General features: G+C 40.1%; 1 protein-coding gene across 1 annotated transcript; it reads left to right on the top strand.

Moving 5' to 3' along the window:
- The first annotated feature begins 1869 nt into the window (after nt 1–1869).
- On the top strand, nt 1870–16541 carry LOC149284038 (bcl-2-modifying factor-like). Its single transcript, XM_089497220.1, has 4 exons — nt 1870–1925; nt 9603–9898; nt 12737–12888; nt 16482–16541. Exons 1-4 carry the CDS (start codon nt 1870–1872, stop codon nt 16539–16541), a joined length of 564 nt encoding a protein of 187 aa, XP_089353346.1.
- The last annotated feature ends 567 nt before the right edge of the window (nt 16542–17108 follow it).

Below are 17108 nucleotides of genomic sequence, written 5' to 3'. Positions count from 1 at the left end.
CCACATTTTTCCCAATGCCAGCTTTCAGAGTTTTGCTATAGCTCCAATAACACCAATTATCAAACTAACTGGGATCACAACTTAATAAGGAAGGATAATTAACAATGTGCTTTTATTGAACGCACCCTCAAATAATTTATGAAAAATAAATTTCCATTGGCTGGTGGCAGGATAATGTTAAAGTGAGGCTCCAGCCATTACATGCAGTTTAAATGATATGAGAGCTGTGGTCCTTTTTAAATTTTAGTGGTTTCCTCCTTTGTAAACCCCAGCTATTTCCCGTGCTGGAGAGGTGTTCAGCTGAGCAACCTTCAACAGCACTGGCTCCGCAATCACTCTACGTGAAGGGAAAGCGATCCATTGCATCTCAATAGGAACACTTTTCTGCCTCTGACTGGCTGGTTCAAGCAGCCAACCAGTGGCAAGAAACGTCGGCCCAAGTGGGAGGAGCTTAATTGTTTTAACAATTGGTTTTGGAGGCCATGCAGCTGTAGTACTAAGTAGGGCTCCTCGTACAAAATACTAAATCACACCTAAAGTGAGCATAAATGTTACTTGCTTATTACTAGGCCTGGCCCAGGGCAGTGCCCCCAGCCACCTCCTCCGAGGCTGCCTTCCTTACAGCTGAGCACAGGGTATAACGTCCTATTGAGGGAGTGTGGCATTGGGGAACAGCATGGAGGCTGTGCCAGCGAGACCTCAATCCTTCATATTGTAAGTGAACTGAATTAGAAAAATCAGAGATTTACCTTGTATGTGGCCTATATGAGCAGCCATGCTCCGGGGAGCCTAGACCAGTATATGCCGCACAAAACCAGACACTATATTAAACGCAAGCCCAACAAATACAGACACACTATAAAGAAGAGCAGGCATTGGAACCCAGAGAGACCAAACGCTGTTAGGCTTGAAAAGAAGAAAAGTTGGGGAACGGTGTACAAAAAGGATGGGTGTACAAAACAGTATTTATCACAGAATAGACACACGGCGCATATACATCAGTTATAGCCAATATGTCATTGAAGACATATGTATATTGAGTGTTGGGAAAAAACACACAAAAACACATGATCTGACAGTGGATTTGTTTGGCCATGTAAACGGATTAGCCCAAGATATGAGTGGTTAAAGAGGCATGTGACCCCCCCAGTAGAAAAGAATGCATATTAAAGTACTCTGAGTATTTTAATATGCATTCTTAAAAAAAAGGTAGTGGGTGAAGCCCTGCTAATAATATGACTAATATTATGATGGCTGGAGTGTCCCTTTAAATTCCTTTATTGTATGAATCTTAATCTTTACCATTTTTATTGTCTTTTCTAAACTCGGCTAGTCTATATGGCTATACTAGGGCTTTCGATGTGGCTTTGAGACCTACTGGTAGCTTCTTATGTAACTAAAAAAAACACGTTTTCAAGAGTTTTTTATTTACATCATTTGATTTCTAAACATGTTTTGTGCTGTTTACGTAGAGATGATTGCAACATTTGCTGTGATACATCACCAAACATTATTTGATGTTGGAAAAGATGGGCACTAGGGGAGGCACAGAGGGTCTGCTATCCCTAAGAGGCAGAAGAATAATAGAATGTAGGTGATGATCTCATACGTACAACGTCAGAGCCCCTTGTTTTGAGGCATAAAATTGGAAAGGCAGTAAGTGCAGAGAGAGGAATCTATATGAGGCAATCAGTGCACAGAAACTATCAATGTGTGAAAACAATGGCTGATCAAGTGAGTGGACAATACAGTATATGTGTGTGAGTGTGTGTGTGTGTGTGGTGGGGGGGTATGAAGCAATAGTTGCTCTTCCTGCCAATCACAGAAACAAGTCCCTCCCCAGCCTCATCCAGCTCTGTTCTCGCAATCATGCAGTTCAATGAGAGGAGCTCGCAGCTACCGGGTGGAGCTCTGGAGCCCTGCAGGTGAGAGGGTACCCAGCTCGGTCCCATCCTGCCTGGACCCCCTCCAAAAGTAAGTGGCACCTGGAACCCGCAGCTTTGTCCGAGGGCTGGCTGTTATAAGTAACTTTTCATAGCGCAGGGAGGGTTAGTAATGTGTATTTAGGCAATCGTTGTATATATTATGGGCAAGGATTATCTCCGATGGGTTTTAAATACAACTCCCATCATCCCAGTCCACTGCTTGCCAACGATGGTGGGAGTTTCTGTTCATCAACAGCTGGGGAGAAACATACGATGTACACGACACATCTTATATTGTGGTTGGAGAAGTGCATCAGTGCTTACAGATTTACAGAGCTTCGTTTAGTTAGCATGGGCAAGGTGTTGCTTGCAGGCACTCAGAGTGAAGTGTGTTGGTAAGGGGCACTGAAAGAGTTAAAGTGCTGATCGTATCGCAGGTACATTAGCTCCTTGTAAAGGCTGCCAAGTTCAATGTAGATCTTGTAGCCTGAGTCATAAATCACCCCATGCAGGGCTGATAAGTGCCCCTCCCCCCCCCCCCTCCTCATTCTGCACAGCCTGGATCCTGTCTTTTGTCGCAATTGACGGTCTGTGATTTGTTTATTTAATATTTTTTAAGTTTATTGGACTACATATGGCTTAAATTATGTCAACATAGGGTTATTTTGTTTGGGGGGGGTAGTGACTTCAAAATAATTTAAAATGAACTCTTGATTTAGTTTTGCAGACAAAAATGGGTTGACCCTATTGAAGAAGAGGGGTGATATGGTGGGTGACTTTCAGGATCAACTTAAGATGATGCAGGAACAGAGACTGGAGGCAACACATTGTTGCCTGGGGTTGAGTCAGGATAAACAGGCAGCAGATGTGAAGCTGTAAGTAGCTGTATCTGAAGGAGAAACACAGCTGGAAAACTACATCTGTTTTACATTAAAAAAAAAAGAAAAGATTTTGATGTAAAAACTGAAAGCCGGCAACATATCCAACCGGAATCATGTGATCCGTATCCCTCAAAGAATCCCAAGTTACATTAAGGGGGGTTTTAATGTAGATATACTATTTTGTACAGTTCCTTAATGTTAAATGACTCTACATAATGGTGCAATTTAATAAAAGTATGTATATATATATATATATATATATATATATATATATATATATATACACCTAGACCTATATATGTATGTATACACAGATATACATTAGAAACATATGTGTGTTCTAAAAAGGGAAGCCATATTTACTTCCTGTTCTTAGGATCCGCGTCGTTTTATTATTGTTCTATACATACTATAATACAGCGAGTAACTATGCTTTCATTTCATAATATATTTATTTCATTTCACCTTCAATCCCTAGCCTAGGGTTCCTAGAGGTTTGCAAACGGTTGGACAGAACCCCCCCCCCCCTCCCCACCAGCTGTCGTGTGTAACTCTCACAACCCTCAGCATAATAGCAAACAAGTATTTCCTTATCATTGATATGTTATTCTACTTTGACGGTTAACCCCTTCTTTATCGGTTGTCTTAAAAACCGGGCAGAAGTCCAGCCGTTCTAATGCTAATATAAACTCGTGGCCATTATCAGAAAGTAGCCAGGCTGTGTTAGGAAGCTGCCAAAAGGGCCACTTTGGTGAAGGCAACTGATAAGCCGTTACTGTTGTCATTTGTTTTGTTTGGAGGAGGGGGATAACCCGTTGTATGTAGTACCGTGTGTTCCTTTCCCTGATCTGTTCTCTGTTTGCCAACATGACTCAGCTTTCATACACAGTTGTCCTCACGTGTTGCTCACAGATCGCCTGTGCTACACACAGAAACAAGCGCTTTCTGCTTCCAGTGACGTCATAGCGGGTTTCAGGATGTAAAAAAAAAAAAAAAAAAAAAATGCAAACGCAAACAGAAAATATCATTTTTTTATTCTTCTTTCCCGCTGTGAGTTTGACAAGTGGTTGCGTTAATCTGTAATGTTAAAGTTCTAAAAGAAGTTGTAATTTTTGGTACTATTATTACTAAGAAAATAATGTTAACAAATAAGCCGTATGCCCCTAAGGCCACCCATACTGTTTGAGGGTTATTCACTAATGTTGAAAAGTTTTTCGTAAGTTGGCTCCAATGGCTTTTTTAAGTGAAGTGGTGAGACGAGGCCGGGTCCCTTTGTTAGTACAAAGTAATAAAAAGAATAATTCACTAAATAATCAAATATTTATTATCACAAATATATTAAAAAACAATGATTAAATATTATGCAGAATCTCGGTTTTATAACCCCCCGACCTCTAGGATGAACTCTAAGAAAACCCTTCATGGTTCCTTTAAGATCAAACAGTGATGTTTTATAAGACATGGTCTATTCAATTACAGGTTGCAAACTTTTTAGAAGTTTTAATTCATAAATGAACCGCCTAGGGCAATATTATAAAAGATAGTCTAGGAGGAAGCATAACCATTTATTATCACAGTTGAATGATTGATTTAATAGTTACCCCTGCTAACAGCGGGAGGTACTTCTGAAAACAAGAAATGGACAACCTGGAATAAAGCAGATTCTTACTGAGCAGCTTGAGAGAATTTTTATTATAGTATCATGTTGTCTATATATTTATTTAAGGGTTTCTAATTGGTTGCCATCAGACTGACGAAGGATTATTAAGAGTAATGTGGAGAAGTCAGTGGGAATGGTGGAAAACATTGGATGGTTTCTATGCAGGTCGTGGGTATTGGGAGGATAGATTGAACGCCTCTCTGAATAGGTGGGTTTTTAGTGAGTATTTAAAATTTAAAATAGGGGAAAGACTGACAAAATTATATAGAGATTTCCAGAGAGAATAGGCAATGGAGGGATTCACAAAGAAGAGCAGCAGATGAAGAGATCAAACATTGATGAGCTAAGAAAATTAGCCGGACAAGGGTTTGCAGAAGGGATCAGAGCAATGGATGGTGGGAGAAGGGGATGTCAGTAAGTAGGGGGTCACAGTAACCTAGATGGGACAATGAATAATTGCGATGAATTAGAATGGATTCTCAGCGGTGATGGGGATCTCTCTATCTTGGAGGTATTGACCTTTAGGTAGTGGGATGCCTTTCAAGATGAAACTTCTGAGAGAGTCAAAGTAGAAGAGAGGACGAGAGACCAGGAGAGGAAGGGTACATTAGCATAAAGGTGGTACTGGAATGCAAACAAATAAAATAGTTTATCAAGAGAGGAGGTGTAGATTGGTAAGAGTGAGCCCTGAGGCCAAATAGCAAAGAGCTGTAGCGGAGAGGAACAAGAGTTAGAGAAGGAACTACTAAAGGTATAGCCAGGTAGGGTTTGACCTAGGAGAGAGCTGTGTCAATGCATACCATTTGCAGGAGAAGGTGGTGGTTAGCAGTGTGAAACCTGCAGACATTGGAAGTCTTGTTATGGGTGACTAGTAGTTGAGGGTAACTGCTGGCATGGAGAGAGGTTTAGGTACTGTGTAAGTAGAGGGAGGATAATATCCCTGATGCTATCTTTGTTTAAATTGGTTAGCAAAGTCTTAGGTAGAGGAGTTGGACAGACATTTAGATTTCTAAAAGAGGAAAGAGATTGTTGAAACAAAGTACATTTCTTTGACAAGGTGGAGATCAAAGGTGTATATGAACACAGTATGGCCTTTTAAGTGTGTAAAGTCATTGGGTAAAATAATTTCCTTCACAAACACTCAGCGGTATGAGAGCATCTTTGGAGATGTGTCTGTTTGGAGTGACATGGCTGAGCGTCCGTAATTAGGACAGATTATAACCACAGAAATACTATATGCTAAAGAGAAAGAAGTGGATGTTTGAGACTTGGAAAATGTTGGAGAAGACCAGGTCAGTTTGGTAGCAGTGTATACAGTGTATATCGGAGTTGGTCAATTGAGAGAGGCCAAAGGAGGTGGAAGATTGTTGATAGGTATATTGAAGTCACCCAGAATTAGTGTTGGAATAGCAGAAGAGACAAAAGCTAGAGACTGCAGTAAGGTGATTAATAGATTGGGATGTAAGACCATGGGGTCAATAAATCACCCCAGAGGCAAGTGGAGTGAAGAGACAGACAAAGTGAACCTAAAAGGAAGAGAGAGAGAGAGGAGGAATAGGTGACAAACACTGAAAGGTGCAGTGGGGAGGGAGAAGGATACCAACATCCTCTCCCTATCTGTCTCCAGGTCTAGCGGTATCACTGCGGTATCATTGAATTCAAGGCCACCTTCAAGAAACAAAAGCAGGAGAGGTATTGTCAGAAGACTAGAGCCTGGTTCGAGTGATAGCAAGGAGGTTTCATTTTTACTTTTAAGAACAATAGAACTTTTAAATTTATTGTTGATGGGATAACTTCACAGACCAAATAAGTCAAATTAGCAACCTTGCCCTTTCTCCATCCTTCAGATGCGCTATTTTCCATTTCTGAAAAATAGTGGGGGGGACTGGTGGCTGCTGTTTAAGTCAAGTTCATCCCAGTTATTGATACAGTAGAGGAAAGAGACCATTGAACCAAGACCAGGACATGGTCGCTTCTGGCACTTATCCCCTTCACTGTGGCACAAATCTTCACTGTGGGTAGAAATGATAGTATAGACTAAGAATACACAGACTGAGTAAGATACCCGTGTCTTACGGCCAAGCATCTTGAGACTAAAGCCTGTTTCTCACTGAATTGTCAGACTGCCAAGCTGCATGTGTGCGTGCTAGCATTAATCTCCAAGGGGTCAGTTTGAGCGAAGATAATCACTGTTAATTGGTCCATTCAATATAACTTACCAACCACCAGGACTTTAGAAGTTTTAGCTACAATGCTTGAGAATTACCTTGTGGCCTTGAATCATGTTCCAAGACCACCAAGCCTCCCCACTTCTAGTTGCCCAGTGTGTGGTAGACAGTGAAGTCTCAACAGCAACCGATCGAGGCTGAGCTGATGTAGAAAGTGGGCTGCCAGAAGTGAAAACCTTACATTGTCCATCCTGTACCTAAGGTCCATGTAGACACTTCATTTCTTATGGAATATAGACTACTAGTCCTGCTCTGTGTATGAATTACATTTACTAATGATGTGTATTGTACCTTTAATATGTTATGCCCTATAACATATTTATGTTGATATGATAATAGGCTGACTTATGAATTTTTAAAATGATTTCTAAAGTATAATTCCAGACTACTAACTATGAGGGCATGATATACAGAATACAGAATCTTGATATAAAGTGCTGATTTTCGTTATGGTTTTAGCACTTGGCAAGCCAGTGAAAAGCTTGAGAATGTTTCTTTTAATGGTCTCATGTGCACTTTCCTGGCACGGCTTGTACTCTATCTTTTAGATCCACACCATGGTACTTGGCCATACTTCACTCACGAGGGGCTGTGTGGCAGTGAGCATACCTCCCAATAGGAGATGATTCTATTGGGCAGACTAGAATCTTTATCTATGTTATAAAGAAGTTGTGTTATAAAGAAGTTGAGGGAAGATGAAGGGACAGAGCTTTTATAGCTTGATGGTATAAAAGGAGTTATTGCTAATAGTCTGAATGTAAGAATATATGGTAGCAGATTGTGATTGTGTATAGGGGAATAAGAGTGGTGGGAAGAAGCTCCTTCTCTTTATAACTTCCCTTTAACACAGGTAACAAAGCAAAGGAGGAAGGATGTGAGATCATGTATACTATAACACAAAAAATAACGAAAAGTATACTCGCTTAACCTACTCTTGTGGTTGTTTATTAATTTACGTAGTGCCAACATAGTTTGTATAAGCGATACACTTAGCAAAACTGAGTTATTTGCTTTGCTACAATGAAACTTCCCAACAGAGAAACATAATATTGCAGATGCAGAATACAGGCGAGAGTTAACAATCTACTATGCCCTTCCTCTTAAGTTACTGCTGTAAATATACATCGCTGGTCATGTGAGGTGACTAATACCCGCATTCTAAAAGTCTTTTACGGGAACGTTAGACTCATGTGGGTATGGAGAGATTCATTTATATTGGGCATAGGATAGCAGCAGTTATGCTTTACATTAATGTAGAACACTGAAGATTGTAGAGTAGTTGTGAGCAGTGTGATAAACCACCTATGACATAATATTAGATGATGTTTTAAGTCACATTTTATGCAAGTTGCTTTTAACCACCTTACATTAAAATACAATAAATGTTACGGTTGGCAAGCAATGTGAGGCTTCCTCCATTGTGATAGACAAGATCACCATAGGCTGCCATAGTGCTAGGTTCCCCTAGAATCTGACTGAACTAAATGATTTAAATGATATCATTATTTTTGTTATTTTGAATGTGCCTTCTCAGAAATGTCATAAGTGGTCCTCACGGATGAGTTTTTAGGATTACTAGGCCATGTAGGTGCATTTGATGTAGGAACCAGTCCGAACTGATATCAAAACTGATATCAAAAGGTTGATACATTTCAAGGGCACATAATCAAGGGAGAAAATACATTCCAACATGCATTAGAAAATGTATTTTCTAATATATTTTATAAAAGGCTTTATTTTTAAGAGGGAAAGTGTATCATATAAATATATATTGGTGGGGATCGCCTTTTCATTTTCCTGTATTTTTCTGTCCCTAATGACTACAGGCATTATGTGTAATCTTTGACCCCCAGCAACTTCCTCGCCTTTAACAACTCCACCCAAGAGCTTTCCACCTATTTTAAAAGCAAAATTGACACCATCAGGGATAACATCCTCCCTCGACCCCTTTCCTCGCCACAACCCATCCTCAACTGCTTCAGTCCAGTCACCCCTACTGAAGCTTCTGAGGTTCTCTCGTTCTCCCACCTCACTACCTGCCCCCTTGACCCAGCCCTCTCTCTCTCCCATCCTAAAGAAACCTTCCCATGATCCCACTTGCCAATCAAACTACCGTCCAGTTTTCCTTCTCCCCTTGGCATCCAAACTGCTGGAACTATTAACTTAATTAAAACTCAAACTTCTGACCCTTAACAACTCCACATTACCCATATATCTACCCTCCAAATACACCTCTAACCACCCTCTACTGTCCTGCCTCTGTCAAATTTTCTCCCTCACATGCAAATTTCAAAAGCTCTCTGAAAGAAGCCAGCATCCTAATCAAGCCATCTGAATGACCAACAACCTCTACAGATCATCCTGACTCAACCAACTCATCCTGGTCCAAGCCATTCTCTCCTACAGTTTCACTTTCCCCTCAACCACTGGCTAGATTGTAAGCTTGCTAGAGCAGTGCCCTCTCCTCCTTGTGTACCAGTTTGTTATTGTTTTGGATTTTAAAATTATTCTACAGACTCTATTGTAACAGAGCTACAGAATCTGCGGGCACTATATAAATAAATGTGCTGTGTCCGTTTCTGAATACGAAGGGTTTCACTGTTTTAAGTTTACTTGTACAGGGTATGGTTGGGTCAAAATGCAAAAGAACAAATAGAGAGATGCTCAAATCAAATGAACACATTTAGCAATAGATAACAATTGTGGGAAACCGCAAGCTACAGATGATGAACTATGTCTAGATTAGAATGCCACGGCTGGTAGTGACTGGCACAAACAAAAACAAAGATTGTTGGAAAACTTTATACCAGATTATTTTTTTATGGTTTGGCAGCAGTTACATGGAACATTAATTGTATTTAATCTTGTATTGTTACATATGTCCTGACCTGTTTTCTTGCTCTGGTAGGATGGAGTATGAGGGTTTTTTGAGTTCAGAAGAGCTGGATGATGATGTGTTTTATCCAGATGATGTTGGATTTCCAATTCAGCCGATAACACCACCTTCTGGATTCACTCAAAGCCAGTCCTATACCTGCCTTCTCGGAAGGTTCCCAATGTTTCCACTTTCTCACTGCTGCGGCCCGGGCTGTAGAAGCACAGATTATGAAGACAAGGCCACTCAGACTCTTGGGTCATCATCTGTTAGCAGTGACATCATGTTACCATGTGGGGTCACAGATTCCCCCCAGAGACTCTTCTATGGTAAGAGTATGATGGGATATAGTATGATGGGGCAGTTAAGGGTAATGCAAATTATCACTAGACGCCTAACACCACGTAACACATTCCTTATATTGTTTAAAATGTTGTAGAAGAACGTGGTGCTTATTTGGTTTTCTTAACTATATTCTGTATATGTCAATATTTTGAGAGGGAGAAGAGCATCATTGTGAAATGATTTCACAAATGTATAGGCAAAGCAAACCGAACACACTTGTGACTTGTCCCAAATACGACCAGGGTATGTATAGGCTATGGTTTATTTAGGCTTGTTTTTTACGTACATGGTCAGCATGAGGGGAAACGGGTCACTTTCACAACTTTTTATCTGAACTTCACTTATAAAATGTTATACTTTGTGGGCTGGGGATCAACCAGTGTAACAATCCTGGGCGTATTTGGTTTAAAAGGGACTTTTTTGCCTTAGGGGAAATCACATCTGTGACAACACGTGCCAGACGTAGCATCTAATCAATTTTGTGTTGTAGCGTTATCTCCCATGTCCTCGCCCTACCTTAACAAAGGCAGCGCGAATCACCAACAATCAGCAGCTTAACAATAGGGGAGCAGTAACTCAATGAGGAGGCATAATCATGCCAATCCCATGGGATACACATTAGGTTGGTTTCTAATACACTATCGGATTTATTTAGTATAGTAAATTGTAAGGTGTTTGGGTAACGTAACAGATACATTAAATGTACGAGTATTTGTTAGACTGACTGTTTAATTTTGCAATCTTCTTTTACTAATTTTATATGAAACATACATGATCCAGGGCAATACGATGAGTAGAGAGTCCCGGAAGGCAATGTATTAAAATAAAATGACATTTAAAGGGGTTGTTCCACCTAGATTGCCTCATATAGATGGAAGGAAGATAAACAAAATGTAATTTTATTTTTTCTCCATGACCCCGTCCCATAAAAATAGCATTAGTAGTTAATGAACCAACATTGGTTAGAGTCCTACCCTATATGTTAAATTACTTAAAGGATCTTTGTTGAAACCAATCACAATAACAAGCGCGCTTATGTGATGTCAGAAGCGGATGAGCTAAGCAGAGACGATTGGTTTCATTGCGGATTTAAGAGTCTCCATAGAAAATTATGAGCAAAGCAAAAAAAAAAAAAAAAAAAAAAAAAAGGGTAAGCTCATTTAGTGCAAACGAGAGAAATAAACAGTAAATGTTTGGAAAAAATCAAGTGAGTAGAACAGCACCTTTTAAGACAGTTGAACATATTAGGTATATTTAGTTGTGATTTATAATGGGAAACGCACCCCCTTATATTCACCAAAACGTATTAAATTCAGGGCAAATGATTAATAGAAGGAGGAATTGAGAGTAAATATTGGAAAGTGTAAATATGTGTTTGTTGGTGGTGGTCCTGTCCCAGCTACAACAATCTTTAAAGACAATGAGTCACAAAGGGCCCAACAAAAGTGTCCTGTTGGAGCTGGTCTACAAATAGTTAAATATTAATATAAATATTAATATAGTGTATATTAATATTTATATTAATAGAAATATTAATATAAATATTAATATAGTGTATAGTTAAATTGTTGTGAAAACTTTCAAGATACCTACCTGCATTAATTATGCATTATATAGGGCCAACTTAGCTGTTCTTGTTGGAAAAGCCCGTAGGGATTGGCCCTTTGTATTTTTATTTTGTATTATAAAACCAGCTAAAACTTCAATATTTATTTTCTTTTCTTTTTTTTCTAACATTAAAATGGATTTCCACACCCTATAATGATATTTGCAGGCTCCACAAGTAGCACAAACTTTGAAACAAAATAATAAATTTGCAGATTTGGTAAAGTGTATTTGGGTCCAATTCATATTTTGTCGAAGTGAAACAGCACCTTTAATTGGAAGGCGACTATGGCACAACGTGTAGAGTTGGATAGTATACTCCTGCCAGATAAAATGCACGCAAAAGGGCCTCTACAATCGGAAAACTAGATAACAATTGTTTATAAAAAAACGGAAAATATGTTTCTAATTAGCGTCTATGGTGGCGTGTTATGATCATGATTTGGGATGTGGCTTCCAAAGCACATGATATGTCGCAGCCAAAATGTGGTGTGCACTTTACAACATGCAGACAGTTACTTAAATGTTCATACTTGTATTAATGTTTGTTAAGAATAGTTATAAATATGTAGAGAAAACCAGCCACATCCCCTACATTTCAGGTGCTCGAAGTGGGACACCCTGGTTGGGGGGGGGGGTCATGGTTAGTTGTAGAGTCAGGACGGTCAACGAGTCTGGCCACCTCGAGATGGATTGAAGCAGAATGCCAGAATATGACATCATTTGAGAGCATTCTGCTTCATTATGTCATGAGTTGGCCACATGGGAGCTGTGATTGATCGATTTTACAATCAGTGGGCTTTCACGGCAGATTCTCTGATATACCCAACCAGTTTATGATCCCCAGTGCCCCAAAAAGCGGTACAGAGGGCCAAGTTCACTGTACAGCAGGACAGGGTCTGAAAATACTCGAAGTATGAAGATCTCTAATCACATTCTCTAATTACCATTTAAAGGAGCAGTCATGCCCCCCCTTCCTGCACAATGCTTCTATACTACAGTATATAGATATTTATCAATATATAGATATAGATAGGATAGATATGCACACATGTGTGTATATATACTGTTACAGATATAGATTTTTATATGCGTAGTCTCTGGCCATTTCGTTGGTCAGTGATTGTTTCACTTAAAACTTCATGTATCTGTTCTCCTAGTTGTCTACATCATGGTTACCTTTACTGTAAATTGAACCTTATTTCGGGGTTTTGCAGGGAACGCAGGGTACTTGTTACACCACCCTGCAAACCCCATTACCCCTGGAGAGAACTTGGACTACAGGAGGCAAGAGCAGAGCGCAGAACGCAGGATTGCCCGCAGACTGCAATGCATCGGAGATCAGTTTCACAGACTTCATTTACAGAAGGTAATACTCCCTGATGTTTTCATCTTTTGAATGCTGAAAGACTGTAAAAGTCCATTATGCAATTTATGTATAAACCACAGATCGTAGGAACAATCCCAAAAATCATTGCCGAACATAGATTATTGCGTCGCAAAGTCAGTGTTTACAATATGTACATTATCAGAGCATCATTGCAAGCAAATGTAAATTAAACTTCAAAAGGAGTGGGATGAGGGTAATCTGTGGCCAAAGCATGCCATATACATGTTTCATGGGATGATCATGCTGTAACGTCCCGGCGGTAGGAACCCATATGTTGGTAAGTAAGGTTCTACCTTTTTGTGTCTTTACTATATAGGGTAGTGCCACAAAGTAGGGTAGATGGACCCCCCCACACAATATTCTCAATTATTTTGTCATCATCATGATCTCGTTATTTTCAACCTGTGCTTGCTCTAGCATTTTACAGGCCCTTAGAGATATTGGGACCCAACTAAAACATTAATATATAGTGTGCCCCCACATTACAGCACTGTTTCCACTACAATGACAAACATCCCTACTACATACCGATAAGCCCTAAACTATACATTCCAACAGGGTTACAGGAACCTGCTTTCAATCAGTGATCAGCAGATATTGCACTCATCTGTCACACATTAATATCGGCTCATCCCCCAATACCCCTGACTAATGACCTAATTTTAATGATCTCCTGGGATCTATCAAAATGAATACCAAGTCTTGAAGCTCAATCAGAAGATCACTAATGAAACCCGACAAGAAGAAGAAGAACGCAACCTGGAGTAGAATAAACTGATACAGCAGACGACGAAGAGGAGGAGTGGAAAACAATAATAGGGACCCGACAACCTAAGGTAGGAACATTACCATTAAATATCCATGTATCTGTGTAAATGTGATTTGTGTGAATAAAATGAAAGTCGGCCTTGACTGGTGACATTTGGGGTGCGTCTAGGTTTTTAGAGGCATGATTCCTAATTCAGTTTGTGAGTTCAATTATATTCAAACTAAGGAATTGTAGATATGTAATTTTTGGTCTATACCTCACAGATTTGTATATTTGTCTCCCATTTTTTTCGGAAGCCTCAAGTAGGTTTTTCAGATTAAGGATCTTGGGGCCCTGGGACACTTTTGCAAAAAGGGCCCTCTTTTCCTTTTCCCAATAATGTTTCCACACATAAAACAAATAAAACATGCTAAATATAACAAAAAAAAAGTTTTGTGTAGATTGGCCTTCAAGCATCGGCCTGTCCACTGCAAATGTGAAAAAATGTGAAAACCATGTTTCACTGCAAAACAGACCCTGCACATGCGCAGCCAAAGAAGTGCCAATCTGCTGGGACATTAAACAGGACTGTTGGCAAGTGGCACATAACTCCTGGTCAAAACTGTCCCATATTCATATCAAGGCAATTGGCAAAAATACAATGTAAAACATTATTTGATCCCCTGCTGATTTTGTATGTTTGCCCACTGACAAAGACATGATCAGCCTATAATTTTAATGGCAGGTTTATATAAAAAGTGAGAGACAGAATAACAACAAAAAATCCCAAATAACGCATTTCAAATAAGTTATACATTGATTTGCATTTTACTCTGTGAAATAAGTATTTGACCCCTTTGTAAAACATGACTCAGTACTTGGTGGCAAAACCGTTGTTGGCAATCAGAGGTCAGACGTTTCTTGTAGTTGGCCACCAGGTTTGCACACATCTCATGAGGGATTTTATGTGCTTTTTCTTGAGCCACTCATTTGTTGCCCTGGCTGTGTGTTTTGGGTCATTGTCATGCTGGAATACCCATCCGCGACCCATTTTCAATGCCCTGGGTGAGGGAAGGAGGTTCTCACCCAAGATTTGATGGTACATGGCCCCATTCATCATCCCTTTGAGACGGCAAAGTTGTTCTGTCCCCTTAGCATAAGAACACTCCAAAAGCATAATGTTTCCACCTTCATGTTTGACGATGGGGATGGTGTTCTTGGGGTCATAGGCAGCATCCCTCCTCCTCCAAACACGGCGAGTTGAGTTGATGCTCGATTTTGGTCTCATCTGACCACAACACTTTCACCCAGTTCACATCGGAATCATTCAGATGTTCCTTGGCAAGCTTCAGGCAGGCCTGTACATGTGCTTCCTTGAGCAGGGGAACCTTGCCTGCGCTGCAGGATTTCAGTCCTTCATGGCGTAGTGTGTTACCAATTGTTTTCTTGGTGAGTATGAGATCATTGACAAGATTCTCCCGTGTAGTTCTGGGCTGATTCCTCACCGTTCTCATGATCATTGAAACTCCACAAGGTGAGATCTTGTATGGAGCCCCAGACTGAGGGAGATTGAGTTATTTTGTGTTTCTTCCATTTGCGAATAATCGCACCAACTGTTGTCACCAAGATGCTTGGTGATGGTTTTGTAGCCCATTCCAGCCTGGTGTAGGTCTACAATCTTGTCCCTGACATCCGTGGACAGCTCTTTGGTCTTGGCCATGGTGGAGAGTTTGGAATCTGATTGATTGCTGCTGTGGACAGGTGTCTGTTATACAGGTAACAAACTGAAAGAGAGAGCTCCTAATCTCAGCTGGTTACCTGTTTAAAAGACACCTGGGAGCCAGACATCTTGCTGATTGATAGGGGATCAAAAATGCAAATCAATTTATAATTTCTTTGAAATTCTGGATTTTGTTGTTGTTATTCTGTCTCTCACTGTTCAAAAAAACCATTAAAATAATAATAAATACCATTAAAATTAGACTGATCATGATTCTGTCAGTGGTACAAAATCAGCAGAGGATCAGATAATATATATACACGCAACACTGGGGTGGAAAAAAATAGGCAATTAAGCTCCACCAAACTCAGTGTTGCTATAAGCCGTTGCACCTCAAGACACTTTTTTTTGTCGGGAGACTGCAGTTCTCTCAGGTACAAGCCCAGCGCAGCGTCTTACTGGGCACACAAGCCCTTAAACGATAAAGGGAAAGGGAGGGCAGTAAAATGACGGAAGAAGGAGGCAGAACAGCCGATCAAGGCACATTCTGTGCCCTAAAACCCTCCCAGTCTTCCTGGTTGGGTACTGATGGACAACGGGGGAGAGGAGCGGGATTTGCTCTGGATTGTATGTATGGATCATGTAATATACGTACCTGCTGTAGAGAGGCTCCTCACATTAATCCAGAGCTCATGGGCAGCACAGGTTATGGCAGGATTGGGACTTGTGGCCCCTACTAATATGGGCTCCTGGAGCATTTGCTCTATGTGCCCCTTGGCTAATCTGGCCCTGGTAGCACCACTCGCCATTCAGACAAAATTAACCATGTCATGTCATGTCATCCAGGCTATCGGACTGCTGTCTGTTTTGACATGAAGTATCATATAGTCATGCTATTATTTTGTGGGATTTTCAGACCCTTGAAGATGAAGCATATCAGATCAGTATAGGCAGGATATTTTATGAAGGCTTTCCATATTGTGGCATTCTGAAATCATTGCTATAATACACAATATAACCAAGTTCACTTTAGTTGATATACATTTGTACACAATTACTTAAGTTTAATAGTCAACTAGGTTCTTTTTTTTTTTTTTCTTTCAGCTTGAAAGTCTCACAAAGTCAGGCTACAAAATGTCTGCCATCCTCAGCACATGGCCATGATCATCATAATCTACAAGAATGTTTGAAGATAGATGAACAAATGTTGTTCACATCATGTTAAATATATTTGCTTCCCATGTTACCCTGTTTACAAGATTAGATGTAGATACATGCACTCTACATGCTCAGACCATGCCCTCTCTGACTTTAAATAATTCGACATACGTAAAACCCACATAGAACCCACTTTTAGAACCAACAATAGTCAAGAAACATGGATAAAGAAATTTCATTCAGTGACACCGTTTACATTCCATTCTACAATATTCTATTGATCCCAAACAGTAAGTATGTACTGGTAGTTTTGCACCACTACTGATAGGCCTCCCGTTGAAGATAAACCTTGGCTGATCTTGGAGGTGACTCCAAACGAGAAGTTCATATGACCCGATCAAAGGGGAGTCAAGGTTTTCCAGTTGTTACCTACCTACTAAAACGAATGGCTATGTTGTAATAGAGCATGTGGGGAAATAATCCAGTAAAACCCATTGAATGGAATGAATGTAATGTTTTATTAATAATCATATTTCTCAACAGCAAAGAGCCTCTGCAGACCTAAAGGTCTAT

This window comes from Sceloporus occidentalis, unplaced genomic scaffold, assembly GCF_023333645.1.
Source record: "Sceloporus occidentalis isolate IW3139 unplaced genomic scaffold, rSceOcc1.0.p SCAF_100, whole genome shotgun sequence".
NCBI lineage: Eukaryota > Metazoa > Chordata > Lepidosauria > Squamata > Phrynosomatidae > Sceloporus > Sceloporus occidentalis.
This window is presented reverse-complemented; position numbering and strand designations above follow the sequence as displayed.